The following is a 20,276-nucleotide window of genomic DNA, read 5'->3' as shown; positions in this document are numbered from 1 at the left end:
ACACTGTGCACATTCAGCCTCAGACTGCAAGACCTCCACCTTGTGTAGTTCTTTTAAAACTACTTGAGACATTATTCCATTTTCTCTCCAAGTTAGCTTCCAGGTCAATTTAATTCCTAGTTGATAACAGTCCTATAATTGTACCCCTTAGTGGATATCAAAGTCTCTCCAGAATTATCTTTGAAACATTTGGTAACTGCTTTAAACTTACAAATTATGGACTGAGTCTTTAATAACCACCCATGCTTCATGTCAAGTGGTGCTTGCCTCTAGTCTAGGTGAATGTTGATGAGGACACAGTATTATATAGTGATATTTGTTAATCATTGCTTCTGTCAATTTAGAAAAGAAGATCCTTCCTTGGACATGATAAAAGATTTAGTAGCCTTGATTATAAAATATGTCCAGCAGTATTACAAATGGAAATTCTCTAAAAAAAACATGTGATGAGGCATTTTTGATGTTATTTGGACTCCAGACTTGTTGCCTTCTATGGAAACATTTAGGTTATCTCTTGATATTACCTCCAACTCCAACAGACTATCAATTTATTTTACGAGTTAAATTAAGCAAAGCCTCTTGTATTGGATCAGGGACATACAATAATGACCGTAAAATAGATTTCATTCATGATTCCCTTTATCATTAATTTCTGGGGTCCCGCTGGCATGCCTATTGTCCCAATATATGTGCATTTCTTCCATCATGTGTTATGTTATACCCCTCCCCACCAATTTTCCCACAATGATCAGTTAATATTACAATACAATTGCAATGCAGATTTTCCACCCTACAACCCAAATACATCTTCTCAGAGATCCTCTTGACAGTGTCCTCCACACTGTGAAGAGCAGTTAGAAACTGTTATACTGAGTAACCAGATAATTTCTGAGCAATTTACAAACACCTTTCCTAAACTCAGATAATACATAGGTCTAATGGTTATCCAGATACTTCACTAGATTTTACAAGTTTGTCAAAGCAGCCAAGGTTAATGGTAATATGCTCAACATACTGCCAGACAGATAATATTATCTGACGAGGAGTACCTCAGAGTTGTTGATAATCATTTGGGAGTGTAAGAATGTCAACATGACCTTGTAGGAGTACTAGTCAAACAACAAGCATATGGACCAACATTCCTACCAGAAGTGTAGCCTGAAAATAATGGAATACTGCAAAGGAAAAGGTTTTGCCCTGGTCACAGAACAAAACCAGGGACAAGGTCCCTAACCTGCTCTTCCTAATTGCCTGTTCCCGTGTTTCTTTGCTCGTTTTCTGCTTTTGACTGTATTTTACCTTGCTTTTCTGCTTTTGTCTTTATTTTACCTTGCTTTTCTGCTTTTGTCTAGGTTTAGTCTTGCTTATCTGCTTTTTCATCCATTACCACCACCTACTGCCAGTTTATCCCACCTCCCACTTAGCCCTACCCACTGCTTCTCAGCACCCCTCCTTCGCCACAGGACTTACTTATTGAAGGCTGCAGCGCAACCGTGCAGCGGATGCGTTGCCAGCCCACCAAAGGAAAGTCCATTTGTGCTCATCCATGCCTGGACTGCACCCAGCTCCAGAACCCCTGGTCTCCAGCCCACCCACATGTACAACGCCACCATCCTCCGTGCCCTGAACACTAGATGGTCCAGCGAACACTGCTTCCACACTGCACTGCACTCTTTAGTAGGACCATTCTCCTGCACCAGATGCACCTTCTCCTGTACAAGTGAGTCCACCATTAAACTACAAAAACACCACGCTGACCTTTTGCCACACCACATCAGAAACGAAAACCCAACTCCACTCCCTACTCCTCAACAAGTGCTTTATGTGCAAGCATTCCACTGAACTATGGGACCTCATCACCACCCTTGCACCGACATATTCCTCAGCGAGACCCGACTCAATCCCACATCTGCCCCAGACATTGCCACAGAGATCTCGAATGGATACAAAATCACTCACCAAGAGTGCACCAACAAACCGGGAGGAGGAATAACCACCATACACAAAGAGATCATACGTTGCAGCACCGTCACCGATAAAACCACGACCCTCTTGGAACATCTCAAATTCACACCAATGACAAGACAATCATTAGAGGCACCTTCACATACCGACCCCATGACAAGCTTCTGCAACACCATCACAGACTTCACTGAGCTCCTCGCCTTAGACTCCATGGACTACATCATCCTCAGCAACTGAAATTTCCACAACAACCCCAACGACAAAATCACACATCTTCTTGACAGTATGAGCAGCCTCAGACTGACCCAGATCATCCACTATCCCACGGACACCGCAGGACACACGCTGGACCCTATCTTCACCTCCAGCAACCACATCAGTTACAGACATGTCACAGAACTCACATGAACCAATCACTCCATCGTCCAGCATCTACAGCACACCCCACCCTCCCCCACTGCAGATGGATCAAAATTTCTGAGGCAACCTGGAAGGTACCCTCAACACTTCCAACCCCACTACCACCACCAAACTCAAACAGGGAATTAAGGACTTCAACACCTGGAACACCTACTGTGCCAATAGCATTGCCACCATCAAGAGCAACAACCGGCCAAAATACTACAAAAGGACCACCTGGTACTCCCAAGAACTCAGAACAGCAAGCAGCTGGAGAGGAAATGGCATGCCAGCAAGGACACCTCCAACAGGGCAGCATTCAAGGCCTCCCTCAAGCTCTACCATTACATGCTGAGAGCCAAAAAGTAAACCGCATTAGTCACACGCATCAAAACCAGCACCAACACCACAGAGGTACTTTTCAACATTGTAAAGGGATTTTCCAAATCTGCTGCCAGCGAAAACATCACAGCCTCACAAGAGCTATGCGGCAACCTCGTTGACTTCTTCCATGACAAGATCGCAACTATGTACAGAAACTTCCAACCCAAACAACAGATTCACTACAGCTGCAAACAACGTGAACCACTGACTCACCACCTGGAACCTCCTCTCTGCCGAAGGCATCACCACCATCATAATCATCATGAAATCCATTCATTCTGGAGCTTCCACAGACCCATGCCCTCACCACATCTTCCAACTCGGAAACTAAAGAATCATCCAGAAACTCAACATCATGCTCAACACCTCAATCTCACCACAACATTACCAGATGTCTGGAAACATTCTGAAGTTAGACCACTACTCAGAGAACCGGTTGCCAACCGAAACAAATACAAAAACTACTGGCTAATCTTCCTGCTCCTATTTTCAGCCACGGTACTGGAAACGTTTATCAACATGCAACTAACGGCACTTGGAACAGAACCAGCTACTCAACGCCTCCCAGTCCGGCTTCCACAGCAATCACAGCACCAAGACTGCCATGATCACAGCCCCAGACGACATCCAAACCCTTCTAGACTGCAGGGGAGAAAGAGCAGCTCTGATCCTCTTCAACCTCTCAGCAGCCTTCGACACTGTATACCACAACATGCTCATCGACATCCAAGGAGACCCGCTCAGATGGATCACCTCCTTCCTCATCGGTAGAACACAGAGGAACCACCTCCCATCTTTCACCTCTGAACCTAAGGAGATCGCCTGCTGAGCCCCGCAGGGCTCATCCCTCAGCCCTCCACTCTTCAACACATACATGACCCCGATTGCCAGCCTGCCTCAACATAATCTCCCAACTCTCACTCAACCACAACACCACCACCACCAGTATCAACTTCTACAGATGCATGACTAGCGTCGGGACTGGATGAAGAACAACTTCCTGCAGGTGAACACGGACAAGATGGAAGTACTGATCTTCGGAAACAACAGAAACCCATGGAATGACTCCTGTACCTACGACCCACACCCATGCCAGAAATTTTGGAATCATCATTAACAAGCAACTTGAAATCAAAGATCAATGCCTTGCCATCTGCCTGCTTCCTCACCATGTGCATGCTACGTAAGATCTTCAAATGGCTACCCCTGCACACTAGACGCAATGTGACACAGGCCCTCACCACCAGCCTACTGGACTACGACAGCGTGGGAATCACTATACACCTCCTACAGAAACTTCAGACAATATAGAACATTGCAGCCAGACTCATCGTCGACCTCATCCAATGAACCCACATCAAACCCCACCTCAGGCTATTCCACTGGCTCCCCGTACAGAAGAGATGCCAACAAACTGCTAATCTATGCACACAAGGCTCTAGAGAACCAAGGACATGTCCACATTAACCAGCGCCTGAACTTCCACCAACCATCAAGAAGACTATGCTCCACTTTCCTGTCTCTTGCCCATACTCCCTGCATTTACCGTAGCTGAAGTGGAGAACACTTCTTCTCCCACATCGCAGCAAAGACATCCTCACCATCCAGACCATCACCTCACTCCCGGAATTCCGAAGAACCCTAAAGACCTTGCTATTTGAATGAGCTGCAGAGACCTGCAAGCACCTGGATACCCTATTGGGGGATTATCCAAGCTCTATGAATCCAGATTGATAGACCAATATTATGTAATCGGATACACTACCCCAGGCACTGCCACAATACACCTTTACTGTGTGCACACAGTGTAAACACTGCACCAGATGACAAAAAAAAAATTAAACTCACCTGTGCAAGGGACAGTACTTAAGTGACATATGTAGCAGCACTTTCAATTACACTCCCCACATGACAGTGCAGGTGGATGACCAGCTGTATCTTAACTGGGGAAATGGCACCCCCCAGGAATGTAGGTGGTAGCAAGGGCTTGGTGATCATCAGACCGCCATGGTCACTCCAAAAAGGCTCTCTACTAACTGTGGGCCACCTAAGGGGTGGACCATCAGTACACCCACAACAGCTTGTTTGCCACTTGAGCCAAGTGTGGCTAAAATATGTCTCTAGTCAAGCTAAGAGCTTTATATGGACTGTACAAAGATTTTAAACATTTTCAGAAATTAGCCTAAGGGGGGAACCTAGCTTGTGCATTATGGAGGCGCAATTTTGAAACCTGCCTACTTTGCATAAGCTATTTTCCCAATTGCAGATTTAAAAAGAGGAAACTCCCAGAAAAATTAGGTACAGAAGGCTGCACAAACTCAGACACTCAACAGGCACTAATGTCCAGCAGAAGGATGGACTAGAGAGACCGTAAAGACCACAGCGTTAAACCCTGGTTCCTCGCCACTCCTAGCTCACTAAGTAATCTCAATTGATGAGAATGTTAATATTTTTCTTAAATGCTTAATAAAATACTTTTTGTCTCTCAAGCTTGCTGTCACCTCTTCAACAGAACAAAAAACACAACTTGACATTTTCGGATCATCAGGGCAACTAAAGAACACAAGAAGAAACATACATCCTTTTATGCGTAGATGTCAGTAAACAAGAAAAATCCTTGAAATATTCCAGGAGTGACAATCAATCTCGACGGTAGTCGTCTCATAATTAACTACAAATGATGACACTGCATTGTTAAAGGGACAAATTGTACTGAAAAAACTTTTTTAGAGTTTGACTGGTTTTGATCATTTTAAATGCCTTATATTTCCACTTCAGGTGACCCCACTCAAGCACACCACTTTGTCAGCCTATTGTTACTCTTGAAATAAAAAAATAAATTAAATCTGAGATCTGTCGAATATCTATCTGCTGTCTGTGCATGGTTAATCTTGTACTGCAGGCAAATCATCAACAGTTCAGGGTGAAGCCTATAACTGTGCTGTGATTGCCAAAGTAAGTCCACAATATGGATGTGGCACTGGGGCATAAAGTTAGTACCTGTGGCTGAGGGGGTTTCCACTATGCAGGAGGTTTAGGGAGTGAAGGGGCCTGCACAGTCTAGAGCATTGCTGTATATGTGTGATTGTCGTCACACCTCAAGTAGGCATAATTCTTAAGGGTCCCTACCCATGTACAACACATGAATGTTTCTATATAGACTATGAAGTCTGTATGACCTTTTCAAAGAATATATTCAGAACATTCATATTCTTTCACAAACTCTAATTTATGAGTCAATTAAAAGAATGGGTGATTGTAACCAGTCCCTACAACAACTGAAATTACTTAACAGCAACTCCAATTAAGCAAAGAGCATCACTGAAGGAACAGACCCACAATCTCCAAAATGTTTGATCACTCTCCTTTGGGTACGCTTCCACTCTCTAAATGAAAGGAAGCAAAAACAACAGACAAGCCTTGTAATTTAGCGCTTCCCATCCACCTTGCCCAGCCCTGCACAATTACTCTCTTAGGCTGTCAACCTGTTATATAATCAACAATTATTGGTGTGAGTTGCATGCAATTATGACTTTTCATGCCTTTATCATAACTTTGTGTCATAGACTTCAGTCATTTCCAGATTCCAAAATGTGCAAGACACAAACTAAGAAGGTAAGAGAAGCTAAGTAAGCTAAACCAAGTAAATGTTTCCCTGTGTTTGAAGCACAACTTAAGAATAAGCAAAGAAAAAACAGAAGCAATAACAGGGAGCAATCCCCACCCACTGTTGCCTTCCTGTTCCACTACAATGGATGGTTTCTTAATGATTGTTGCTTACAGTTTTACTCATCAAATGCAGACTAACAAGGAGATGGGCTTTCCTGTTCTAGGAGCTCGTTCTTCACACATATACAATTAGGATAAAGGATACAGTTCACCATTGCCTTCACATCCAGTTCACTGACATCTGGAGACCCAGGGCAACATTTCTTGAATTCTTTTCGAAGATCAAAAAAAGAGTAGAAACATTCTGGCAACAAAATGTTCTGTTGGAAGACAGACAATATGGTACATGTTACAAAGCAAAAGGGGGAAGCCATTTCACTATTCGTTTATTGTAAAAAATCATATTATTTCTAAAACGTAATGCCACATCTTGCACTTATTTGTGCGATGTAAATACTTAAATGGTTTTCTTATAGGACGAAAAGATTTAAGCTGTTCTACCCGATTCAAATAGTTCTTCTACATGTATCCTATGGATTTCTTAACTTTGCCTTTCATACTCAGGGCAAATATAAAAAATGCATCTGCCTCTTCATCCTACCTCTCCACATGCCTTGAATCATTACATCCCCCCACCCCCAAGGGTGTAGTGGCCACTCCCCTCATTTCTCCCTTTCCTTCCTTTACAAAGTACCTGGTCAAAAATCTTGAAGTCCTTTTAAATCTAAAATTGAAAACCCACTTTTACTGAAAAGCCTCATTAGGTCATAATCATAACCCAAGTCATTTGGATTGTGTTTTAATAACAGTATACATAATGATAGGGTATTTCACATTTTGATTTGCATTCCTTCTCTTAGTCACATTTTGTATATATTCATGCTGTTGGCTACAAGAGATGTACTTTCATTTTACATTCTCAGGGTAATAGTACACAATCAAGCCACTTGTTAACTAACTGAATCCCTTCCCCAGAGTCCCAAAAGGCTATAGCCTTCAACCTTAGCTGCTGCCTACTTGCTGAGTGTGGCATGTCTTATTGGTATTAACCTGCACCTACTGTTAGTGAAATAAATGAAAGTAAAATTTTGTGAAAAGCTGTCTTCAGCTTCTATTAAATAACATTTTTGCCATCATTATTGAATCCTCCTTTTCCAATACCACTGGTCTTTTGAAAGGGTGACAAAGCCATTTGTACCACAATTAGCAGTAGGGATGTCACTCTTCTGTCTCCCAGTGGCAAGCAAGATCATCTCTCCAGATACACTCCATTATAATTGTCTCTTGATTTGTTGGCATATTTTGTAATTCTGGGGCACACCCACCAGACATGAATGGATGGGAATTATCCCCTTAGCTGTGAGCAGTTCTCTGGATCTGTTGTCAAAGGCATTTTCTGCCCTTTTGCCTCTTCTCTGCTTGGGGTGAGAGGTAGCTTCAGGTTCCTATTCTGGAAGGCAATACGTTTTCTTGCAGTTCTCAGACAACCTTATCTATCTTTTCACAAACAGGTCTTCTAGCATACACAGAAGTCTCCCTCCCACCATCTGGCACACACCCCTGCCTGAAAGGCCAGAATTACAATTAAAAGGTTGTAATGTGACGGTACGAGCCGAGACCCTTGGATAGAGAACTTGTGTCCCATGTGTCCAGTAACGTGCTACTTATTTCACTGTAATAAAGCCTGTCATGCCTGGATCTTTGGCTAGCCATAAAAGGTCCCATTTCCTGTGCAAGTTTACTGGTGATATCCATGTTTGGGCCTCATATGTCTAAGCTGCTGGTCATTATTTGATTGAAGCCACTTGTAAAGGAAAATCACCCCCTCAGCAAACCTATTAAACTTACGAAGTGCTTTTTGTATAAACCATTTCTAATCTTAATTAGGAGCATATAGCATCTCTTTAGTGAATATCATTCTCCCCACCTTTCCATTCATGAAAGCAGATCAGCTTTGCCTGTCCGCAAGTGGCTCTGATTTAGCAATTCCCAACTACTGCCTCAACAGTATCGCAACTCTGTATGTTTTTATCAGCATGTTGGCATGTATCAAATGAGTTCATTGTTTTTTTTCCTTTTCGCTTAGTAATGCTAATACTCTTACCCTTTTTATTGCTGCACTTAGTCTCCCAACATTTAATACCACTCAAATTGCTTATATTGGCTATTATTGTTACGCTGTCATTTATGCTCTTGGTCTTTGTTTTTGCCAAGAGTCCTTCAACCTATTACTCGGAATCCTTTCATCTTAATCCTCCATCTTTCCCCTCATTTGTAATTTCAGCATTTCGACACATTAAAATAAAGTTGCAAATTTTGTTACCTTCAATCAAGCTCTAGACTTGAGCTTCAGTAACCAATGAATCAATGGTTTCAACTGCTCACCTCTAGGGCTTCATAAAACCCGTTTTGATTTGCCCTGGTGTGGAGCAGCCTCTGAAATGTCTGCATTTGTTCTATCATGTCCAAGAGAAATGTCTTTATCTGTTAGTGTTTGGTCATCTTCTCACTGTTGTTCATTATCTTTGGGAGAGGAGCGGATTGCTCCACTCACCCTTTTCCAGGTTCCTCTTTTTTTGCTTGCATTATCCTCAAGTCTATTCATCAAGTTTGCCGTTCTGGTGCTCCTCTTTTGATTCTGTTTGGAATTCTCTCTCTAGTTCATGTTTGGTACGTTCGGAAGTTCCATCCGTAGCACCCAAAGCCCTTGTGGACCTCCTTAACGAGGAGGATGGGGTCCTCAAACTGAAAGAGAACCCGACAAGGGAATGTCATTATGAACATTATGCCATTCTTGGTTGGAGCCTCCATCAATAGTCAGAATCATTTCCTCCTCAGGAAGGAATCCTGAGCTATGCCCTGAAGTAGAAGTACAGTGCCCCCATTGAAGATCATTAGATGTTTCCACCTGGCTTCTCTGATGATTATTTCCTCCTAACTTTATGAAGTAAGCATGACCAGGACGTCTTTAAGTTTCCTGTCTGACTGAGCTATTCTGAGTCTCACTTGGAGCACCCGTTCAAGGGTCACTTCTTCCCCTCCCTCGAGGCCTAGAACATGGGTGAAAAGTGGTTTGGCATAGCTTAAAAAATCTGCCTCTTCCGCTCCCTCTTTAAAATGTGGCAACTTTGTGTAATTTCTAGCTCTGTCCTCGAGGTCATCATATCTTTCAGACACAGAGGGTATATGGTCATATATGGCCCAATGTCTTTTTTCTATCATGTCCTAACAAAGACGTATTCTCATCCACTGCTTTTACTTAGTGTCCAAGGTGATCCACTGTCTCTTATTAGGTCTGTCAGGGTTTCTTTTAAGCCTTGTCAGATAATTTCTACCATTTCTTGTTTGAGGTCCACCTTAAACTCTTGCCTCAAGCCTTTTAATATTTCTTTTAGGTCTTCAATGAGCAAAGATAGACTTCCCTGAGCCTGTACTACATCTCTGGTCATTGTTCTGTTTAGTGGTACCTGGGCCCGCCGTCACCCTGACTCCCTGGACTTCACATAATAGGATTTGATGTCCAAGCTGCCCTTTGTTGCCAGATCTATTTTTATGAAGGAACTGTCGTCTCCTCAGCGATCAGTCTTCTTCTGCTAGGGTGTGGGATATCCCTTTGGTTTGCTCAACTTTAAGTACTAGCAAAATATAATTGTGGTAGTCACTTATCTCCCACTGGATGCAAATGAATGTCAACACAATCAACAATAGTTGTAGTTAGAGCGCAGAGTTTTCCCCAAGTGAATGCGTCATGTTAAAGACATGGTGGGGGCTGAACTCTGAGAATGCTGCCTATTTAGAGCACACAACAACATTCAATGCATTTCAAAATTAATACTTTCTCATAACATGTGGTACCTATAGTAACTGGTAATATCCAGACTTGTAGGTGACAAACCAAGCCAGGAAAGGATGGTGAAGTAGTGAGTGTGAAAATGAGCATGGGGTGGGTGAATGGCACACACCCACAACAGTAACAAAATTATAACGGAGATAAATCATTGTAAAACGTAGGGTATCTGTTTGGTCCTGATGAAAGCCAGTCGACCTTCAGGGCTACATCTATCTGGCCAATTAAAGTCTCCTCCAATATTCTGCCCTGTTTTTAACCTGCCAAAGGTGCCCTATTAGTGAAGGTATTATGGGTACAACCATAGGCTATTTTAACCTCTCAAAGCCAGGCCCTTTTCAGGTCCTTAGGGCTACCATTAAAGTGCTTCCTCCAAGAGTAGTATTGAACCCGCCCGGCAACAGTAGTAGTGCTGGACACAAGATTCAATAATGAAGCGTGCCACATATCTGTGTGGGTGAGAGTCTTTTTTTAAAATAAAGACTACTTTCTGGATTATCAATTCATTTCTGATCTGGAGAGCTAATGATACTTTCCTTAAAACATCTCTTCACCAGGCTGATTACTTTACTTCCCTTATCTCTTTCAAAAGAGTTTATGAAATCCAAGGCCTCGATATAACAGGTAGGTATTTTACACCATCAGAACTAAACCTTTAAATCAGGTCAGTAGAATATCTCTGTTTCCTTCCCAATCAAAACTGTGTGCTATTCACTGTTTAAAGGAATATGAATCTACAACAGTAATTTTGAGACTGGTGTTTTCTCAGTTACTCATCTCTTTCCAAAGTCTACCTGTTCTCATCTCTTCCTGTCCCATAGCTAGGTGTGTCAAATCAGTCATGCAATTGATCAGCATCTGTCTTTCATTGCTTGTGGGGCTGTGACCTAAAATGTTTATTGGCCTGGAAGAAGACTGAAGGATACTCTTAAAGTTGCCAATTGCTCTTGAGCTTCAACTTTTAAACATTCATATTACAAGTCTGTACCTCATGCTTTAAGCAAGCGTAAGATGAGCCCCATCTTGATTTTCCTAGATTTAATGAGGGAAGGTCATGATTTTATTAACGGCATCAAGGAAAGTGTTAACCTATCTGATCCTTTCACAGATACTACCCCTTTATTTATCTAGTTATATATACACATATCACTGCTGTACAGTCCCATCTACACTAATACCGCCACTGGTTAATGAATAAGAGTATCTGTCCCTCAAGGACTGTCATCCTTCTTGCTATAGTCTATGCATCCTGTGTTTCCTCCTGGTTCTGTTACATATTTAAAAGTTAATACTATATTATCATCACAAAGGTCTTACAACAATCAGCAAGACATTTTAATAGATTGGTTCAAATGCTCGTATTTTTTCCCAGAAATGCTGATGTTAAAATAAATAGTATGGAAGAAGTATAATATGTGTCACAGTGCCTTTAATACAATAAGGACATTCCGTCTTTAAATCTTGGAAAAGTCACATTAGCTGAACCAATGTCAGTATTTTATATCAGATGATAACCACCCATATTAGGTCTCAAAACAACTCCTCTTTAGAATCCGAAAGGTACCAGAAGCCTTACCTTTTTTGAAGCTTCTGGGTGTAGAACCTGCCGGATGTGAAGCTGCCCATCAGTGCAAAGGCTGAATGACGTACCGACCCCGATGTTGAGCTCATTGCTCACAGACTGGTTGAACTAAATAGAAAAAGGAGATATGAAAGGGATGTCAAATGGTTGATCATAAGCTATAGGGCATAATGGCCAAACAATTATGGAAAATGTATTAAAGCAAAATGTGCATCCTTTTTCAGGTTATACAGTGTGCTAGCTGGTCTTACCAAATACAATGATTTACAATTTTGCTCTCCACTTAGGTTTGCGCTTCCTACATATTGCCACATGCATAGAAGGAGATATTAAAAACTTGATTTTTGTGGACTTTTACCAAACGTCCTATGCACAACACAGTAAGACTTAAATAACAAAAAGTGTGATATAGAAACTGTCACAGTAAAAATTCCAATTGGCAAGTGGTGGAGGGTGGATGGGTAGATGGAGCCAAATAAAGATAGCCAGGTGTCTATCTCACACCAGACAGCTCCTGACATACGCTTACTACAACTTACATTGCAAGAGATTAATCAGAAATAGTGGCGAATACAGGCCGTCATATAAAGAAAAGCTCCCGCATATATTCTTTCGTTCTTATTGAAGTGCTTCCCAGGGTCTTCAATTGAGTTAATTTCGTCACCACTACTATCATGGACAGGGGTTAAACTTCTGAATTTCCCACCTTTCCCAAAATATAGATAATTATTTATAATAAAAAATATTACAAAAAATTGAAATATACAATAAACTTATTAAAACATTAAAATGGATGAATAATGTTTGTGTTATTCAAAAATGTTTTTTAAAAAAATGAAACATAATAAAACATTCTTCAAAATAAAATGACAAAAGTATATCAGAATAAAAAAAAAACTAACCAAAGTTATCATAACAAAATCTGCAAAATATGATAGATACAAGTTTAAATCAAAAAAGGGAAATATTTAAAATTCTACATGCAAATTAACATACAACAGTGAAAACTATTAAACTCCATTTAAATAATAAGCCAAATAAATGCATAAAACAAAATTAACTTTCCATCTTCAACATTTATTTTTTAATCAAAAGTTGGTGTGAGAATAGTAAATTGTTTTCCTCCCAATTACAAATTAGAAGCAAGAGCAGAGAAAGTCTTGCATGTTGGAGGAGTTAGATTTATTATTCCCAATCCAACCAAAGCAGTAGTAGGGAAAGTGTTGGAAAATCATATATATATAAAACGTTAAAAGAAAATACAACATAAGATGTTAACATCATAGTAAAAAAACATGTAAAGAATGTAATCAATGTTATATTGAACTATATTTAAAATGTTTAAACACTTAAAACATGATATTCTGATCTGCAATATTCTGTCCTAGGTTTTTCTTGTCATCACACTATTTTTGACAATACTTGTGTGAAATGATTGTTTTTTTTTCTACACATTATTATTGTCATGTACCAATTCAACATGGGGCCTGATGACAATGGCAGGGCAGTAGAAGGCTAGAGAGATATTATGCATTATGAGGGTACAGTAAAGTTGCAACACTTGTGGACTGGCTGCCAACAGAACACCAAGGAGGGGTTCAGACCAAAACTTGGGGGGGGGGGGGGGGGAGAGGTTCAGGGAGTGGAGAGATAGCACACAACAGATGCCTCATTTGTGGCACACGACAACAGCAGAAACAGCCCTAAGCACAAAGCCCCTGGTTCGCCCCTCCTGATTGTCTCCTTTACAAACTGGCCCTCCAAACGCAATTGCAACATGGTAGCCACCCTGAAACCTGCCTGGTCTGTCCCCTTCTAGGTGTCAGCCTATGACAAATATGTTTTACTGAATGTAGCACAAGAAGATGTTGTTGAATAATTCACATCTTGCACACGAGATGTAAACTGGTAACACAAAGTAACTCAGTTATTAGAAACCATATTACTTTCCTGGCTGAACAGTCTGTCTGCTGTGATATGCAGCTCCTCTTTTTTATGAGAAAATGTGAATTGTACTTATGGTTAAAATGTAAGTGAAATGTGCTAAATTATTTTACAGAGGGTGTGTAGGCGTTTTCCAATTACCAAGACTACATGCTGAAAATGTTTTCACAATACCTAAATAAATATTGGACTAAACCAGTTATTTTTGCATATTCACCTACAACGCTTGTACTTCTCACTAGCACAATCACTGATCATTAACACCCCAGGACAAAAGGTCTTTTAGTAGTCCATACATTTTCCTATTCTTCATTACTGTAAAGCAGGCATGTATAAAACTGTAAAAAATTGGAAATTACTGCATCACAAAAGTCGTTATCTGCTTAATAAATCTATTTTGAAAATCTCAAATACTACCAATTCTGTAAATTGTGTTTCTGTTGGAAGAAAATCTCTAGTTTTCTTTGCAACTGCTTGAAAAAGTACACATCACAGTTTGTCATTTTATTGCATCAAGTCATCAGAAAACCACAGCCCATGATTAATGATCGGACATATGACAAAAAATGTTAACTGTTCAATTATTTTTTTTAAAGATTTGCAATTTGATTATCAATGTATCAAAGCATAAGAAAACTTAAACAATATGGGGCAAAATCTCAGTCACGAGGTTAAATGACAAATCCCCAGCTGGAGCTTGGCAGGAAATGCACCATGATGGTGACAGGGGCGACCACAGAGAATCAACTTAAGGAAAACTCTACCCAAGTAGTTGTGATGGTTCTTCTCATTTGTGTAGTGGAGAAACCAACTGCTTTAAAATAGTCCTTGAGTTAGTTGACAACAACATACATTCCGCCCCATCAAGTTGTGAGGATGGTGTAAGAAAAAAAAAGCCACAATGTCATCCTCAGTATTTCCTGAAAGAGAAGCCTGTCCAACTGCATCGCCAGGTAGAAAGAGTAGTCTTGGTATCAGGCATAGGGTTAATAAGCCACAGGGATCTCCTGACCTTTCAGCATTCAAACATGTAGGCCATAACATTGAAAAAGGGGGAGCTTGTAACTCTGAAACACCCATCATAACAGCAGTATCCACCATGGATGTTGCAAAGTAACCACCTACTGCCCCACAACCCAACAAAAAGGTCTCAATGTATTGTTTCCCCCCATTACATAAAAATATTAAGGGAGCTTAGAAACAAATAGTTAATAGTGGTAATGGTAATGATATCCACTAAAGTATTAGCAGAATATATATATGTGGTGTTTTTTTTAAACTTTAAATAATAATAAACATAATAAAAATATGAAATTACTATAAAAAACAACTATAATACTAATCATACCTATAAGATCCATTTCATTTGATGAGAGTAACATTTTAGAGGATAAAACTCCTGTTGTAAATGGGACAGCTAGCACAAGGTTTTCTGAAGTCTTCTGTTGCAGTATTGGAAAAAGTTACTGTAACATAACACTTTGGTGATTTTAATGAACTCTCAGTGACAGACATGAATTTCAGTGCACCCGATGATTTTTCCAGTCTATCCTTTAAAACATAGAGCAGTACAACTATGCATTGTCCTAATTTCATTTACCTTAACAAAAGGTTTAAGGTATTTCTTACAAGCCTTCAATTATTCAGAACAGCACATAGTATATGTTCAATTGGTTCATTATGTGAATGGCAGAGGCAGCACAGACTTTCTTTTTCACTATTTTTGTGCTGGTATCCTTCAAAACGCAACAAAGGTATGTAGCAAAGTTTAATTCTGGGAAACATCTTATTAGTTAACATGTTTACATTGAAGCCAATGTATCTTTGGCATTTCATAGTGTGAGATGACAATAGATAGCTTATACTTTTCTGCTTCAACATTTGATCTATATCAGACTTAAATTGATTAATTTGACAGTATATTTTATTAGCTTCTGGTGTTTTGTTTTAGACATCTCAATAAGATTTACAAATGATGTTTATTTCTTGAACAGGTCAAAATGTCCTTATTGATTAGGAATTTCAATGTATTCTCTCCAGATGTAAAATAATTACAGAAGTAGTTTAGAAGGTATATGATATTCATTGCCACCAGCAACAGAGCATTTGCCTCGAACCTTACTCTAGAGTGTGCAGTGAAGATTTTAAATCGAGGACACTTTGAATACAGCTTATAAAACAGACCATTGGATTTGTAAACAACTTGGTTCTTCATCCCTATCACCCTATAGCATATGGGTGGAGACAGGAAATGTGTGTGGATAGCTGTGCAGGTTAGACCGATAGCCTCACCACAATATTTCTTAGAGAAGTGTTTGACTGTGCCTGCGATGCTGTAGCTATTGTTTGTGAAATTGGTTAAATGTATGAACTAGTTGAGCTGCTTGTGAATTTCCACTTGAAGACATGGATAGCTATCTACAATATCAAGCCTTTCTTCTTTTAATAAGTGAATATCATTGGTTGCAGATTTTCCGCAGCATAAGATTTTTGTTTTTTTAATTGAAACTGATTTTTAATTGCTTTTGAGTATTATCATTTTCAAGCCAAAATAGTTCGCTTTTGTGGCCATTTTCAATTGTCGATAAGATAAACAAAACATTTGCGCAGGCTAGATGGGTTACTGTAGCATAGCCAGGTTCTGGTGCATTTTCTTCTTTTTGGTCTAGGGTATATAGAGAGTAGAAAAGTAGAAATAGGCTGCAACCTTGCTTAAGTCAGCTATTAGTTTTAATTCTGTGGGTTGAACCTATTCCGTCACAAAGCTTAATTTGTATCCACACATCTTTACTTAATTCTATTACAAGTCTAAGAAAAGATGGCTCGATTCCCCAAGTAAATTTTTTTGTAATTTAGAGGGTGGTGGAAACAAATATATTAATATGATCAAAACAAATCACTACACTGGGTGATGCCATTTCCACACATTATTGTTTGTGCGCTGTATATTTTTAGCAATAAACCGTGCATCTGTGCAAATTTAATGGTGATTTCAATTGGAAATGTGTTATCTGTATGACTCTACAACACTGTACTCTCCTCTATGCTATGTCACGCCGCTATATGCCTTTCCACACTACTCTACACCACTGTGCTCTACTTCACGGCACTCTATGCCACTCTACTCCATGTCATTTCACTCCAAAACACTACTCCATTCCACTTTACAACACTCTACTCTGCGGCATTCACTATATAACCCTTCACAGTAGGTCACTCTATGACACTCCACTCTAGTAAACCCTATGCCACTCTACGACACTCCACTCTAATTTAAAACACTTTACTCCACTCTACCGCACTTTACTTCACCCTGCACTACGACACAACTCTACTTCACTCTTCAGTTTACTTTATGACACTATACTCTGTGACATTCTACCACACTCTACTCTACTACATAACAGGCTACTCCATGCCTCTCCACTCTCCACCCCTTCACATCACTCCATGATACTCTGCTTCACTCTATACCACTTCACTCCATGTCACTTTCCCCTAAGCCACTAACTAAGTCATGCTGAACAGCAGCCATTCTGGTGTACAACATGGCTAAATACATTGTCGAATCCAATAGCTCTTGCATAGGCGAGTCCTATTGGCTTTGCCAATGCTTGTTTTCAATAGAGTTCCATGGGCCTTTTCATACATTATATGCCTGCCCCGTTGACGAATGAGGCATCAGGTAGGGAATTGGTATAGGTTATCGTATGGTGACATGGATTATATAGAATTGAAGCTAGGAGGTCAAAAATACTAGAGCTACTGTCCTCCATATTGTGATATGAGGTAGGGCAGACACTAGTTTCCACATTGGGGTGATATGTGTGTGTGTTGGGGAGGGGGTGGTTAGAGTCCTCCATCTCATTAGACAGGATGCGGGTCTTCAGGTGTTGAGTAGAAGAAGGTACTCATAATATTCAGTTGAAAAGCATATCTTATGGGTAGGATGGCGTAGGTATTCTATCCCATATGTATGTTGAGGTCGCTGGGAGGTATGTTGTACAGAGTTCCCCAGTTTGGGTAGCATGCCTTTATCAGTCTTCTTAGCATGGTGTGTCGGCTAGGCATTTTCATATGTCTAGACCATACTTGTAGAGATAGACGGGATCATTGTTCTAGGTTCGATCCCAGGTCAGAGGTTGACTTAATCATCTCGAGAACAGCCAGATTTTTTAGCTTTAAATGCCCCTTGATGCTTTAAATCTTGGCTGGTAAAGAGTCTGGCAGCTTCTCTCAAGAAGGCAGAGCCTCCTATGGATTTCTTAGACTAAGATGAAATGACAGTAGACCGTGCTAGCTTGGAGTGCAGTGTCCTATTTTGCACTACTTAAATTTAATTTGTAAGCACGGTGGTCCTTTTCTTCTGAGGATCGATGAACGATGCAAAGTGCCTTGAACCTTGATCATCTAGCCACAGATAGCTACTGGAGTGTTTGCAGCATTGGCATCATGTGTTTGCTCGGGTGAAGACACTGGAGAAGGATTGCTGCCGTGGCTCAGCATTGTTGGATTTCGAGTATGATTAAATAGGGGATGCCAAGGTAGAGGTAACTGACATACCCAAGGTTAGCAATCGTAAGTCTGAGGCTAGCTTCTAGTTTCTGTTGGTGTCGAATGTACAAGAATATCGTAATTATAATTGCATTTGTATTGCTCTATCGCACCCTGATGGGGCATTGAAGCACTTTACAGTGTAGCATGATACCCCAGAAACCAAAGGTTAGTGGTTAGTCGAGTAATATCGGTTATAGCTTGCCCAAGCAAACCATCCCATGTATTCACTCAGGTTTCCTTGTGGTGGCCCTAACCGAAGTTACCTGTGATCATTAAGGGGTGGTCTGGTGGAATTATTATGGTATGGTTAGACTGCAGGGGAATTAATTTCAGAGGAGAGGCTGTCCTCTTGTGAATGAGTTACGGGAAGTTTGCAAAAATATACTAATGGAGATTATGGCAATCATGCGTCTGGCAGACTATGTTCTGCTCAGAGAGAAGGTTTGCAGAAGATAGATGGGAAGAAGGAAGTAAATTCCAGTTTAGCATCCAAATATAGTAATAAGCAACTAAAATATGACCCGCCAACTTTTGCATAGGGCATTCCACTGCCCGGCAGCACGAGTCCAGTGATTTTAGTAACTTTTGATCTGTTTGTGCAAAAAACACAAATTTTCTTTCTTAAAATCTGCAGATTATGCAGCAGATGATGAATTGTGTGACAAATACAGTAGATCCATAGTTATGCGGAAAATATTTTGGCCGCAGAATCGCATAATTTCAGTGGGCCATGCCATAGTGGGGGGGGAGGGGGGAGCATTCAATTTAAAGATGCAAGACCGCAGAAGAGTCGCAGTGTTCACTGATGCAAGTTGTTATGTGACAGTGGTGCATCAGTCAGCGTCCCCAAATTGCTCACACCACAAATTCCACCGAGTTCTGGTACTTGCAACGTTTGATTTCCGTCATTAAAACCTCAAAGTTACACGTGCCAGGCTCCAGAAATAAAGACAGAGTAAGCGGTGTGTGCCACTCACACCCGACACGGTACAACTTCAGACCCCTACAACAACACACAACTGCCCGCCCATTTGTGCACAACGTGTTACTCTACATGCAAGGCTGTTCATAAAGTCAAGAATGTAAAAAGATGGGTCATAGGTGCCGGTACATATGAGGTAAAATAGTTACCTTTGCTTTTCCTGACAAACTGATATCAAATATTTCGTCTGCTACATTTATCATTCAGCTCCCCAAAACAAATAGTTAAAAAATAAACAAAACACAAAAGTCTCAGAACCGAACACCCGCTTGAAGTTGGAAGATACACAGTGACCAGTGACCTGTTTTCACCGTACACGGTCACTAGTGCTCCCTAATTTACAAGTGTGTTTTGTAAACAAGTTAAACGTTTTTAGGCAGCAGTTTTCAAATTCCGGATTTACTCTGAAGCACAGTGGCTTCCTGTATTCCATAGTTAACAGTAAAGGGCAGAGCCCAACAGCTCCAAACAATAAACAATGACACCTCACTGTCAGGCAGCCCACCTCCGCCCTGTCCCCAAGGAACCCCGCCAACCCTACCCGCACCCCCTGGGTGTAAGGGAGGCAGGAAGTCGGTAAGGGCCAAGGAACACTGCACTTACAAACACTTCACTGAAACATTTTTGGATTACGAGAGGCACGGGTGAAAAATTAATACAGTGTATTCCCCAAACGGGTTAGGGGCCAAGACTCCCTACAAGTGTGCTCACATTCAGCAACAACTGCACAGAAGTCTGCATCCGCACCATTCCTTTCCTGCCCCTGAAATGCGGTCAGATGGAGGCCTGGTCAAACCTCAGCCTCGCTTATTTTACTATGCTATGGCCACTGAACCAGTTCTATTTTTTCACATAGTGTAGTATAAGAAGTTGCTCTTAATGATATAGGATTCATTATGATATTAAAATATTAAATCTAGTGGTATTTTAATGTCACTCCAAGAAAC

General features: G+C 40.7%; 1 protein-coding gene across 2 annotated transcripts in view; it reads right to left on the bottom strand.

The window, feature by feature from the left end:
- Positions 1–20,276, bottom strand: part of ESRP1 (epithelial splicing regulatory protein 1) — a 289,890-nt gene that overhangs the window by 221,720 nt on the left and 47,894 nt on the right. For both annotated transcript variants that reach the window (XM_069220486.1, XM_069220487.1), the window contains exons 3-4: positions 11,841–11,954; positions 6,623–6,737 (exon numbers count right to left, since the gene is read on the bottom strand). In XM_069220486.1, coding sequence (XP_069076587.1) covers positions 6,623–6,737; positions 11,841–11,954 — 229 coding nt within the window. The remainder of the gene's footprint in view (positions 1–6,622; positions 6,738–11,840; positions 11,955–20,276) is intronic.

The sequence above is a fragment of the Pleurodeles waltl genome, chromosome 2_2, assembly GCF_031143425.1.
Source record: "Pleurodeles waltl isolate 20211129_DDA chromosome 2_2, aPleWal1.hap1.20221129, whole genome shotgun sequence".
NCBI lineage: Eukaryota > Metazoa > Chordata > Amphibia > Caudata > Salamandridae > Pleurodeles > Pleurodeles waltl.
The sequence above is the reverse complement of the archived record's forward strand: the minus strand, read 5'-3'. Positions and strand labels throughout refer to the sequence as shown.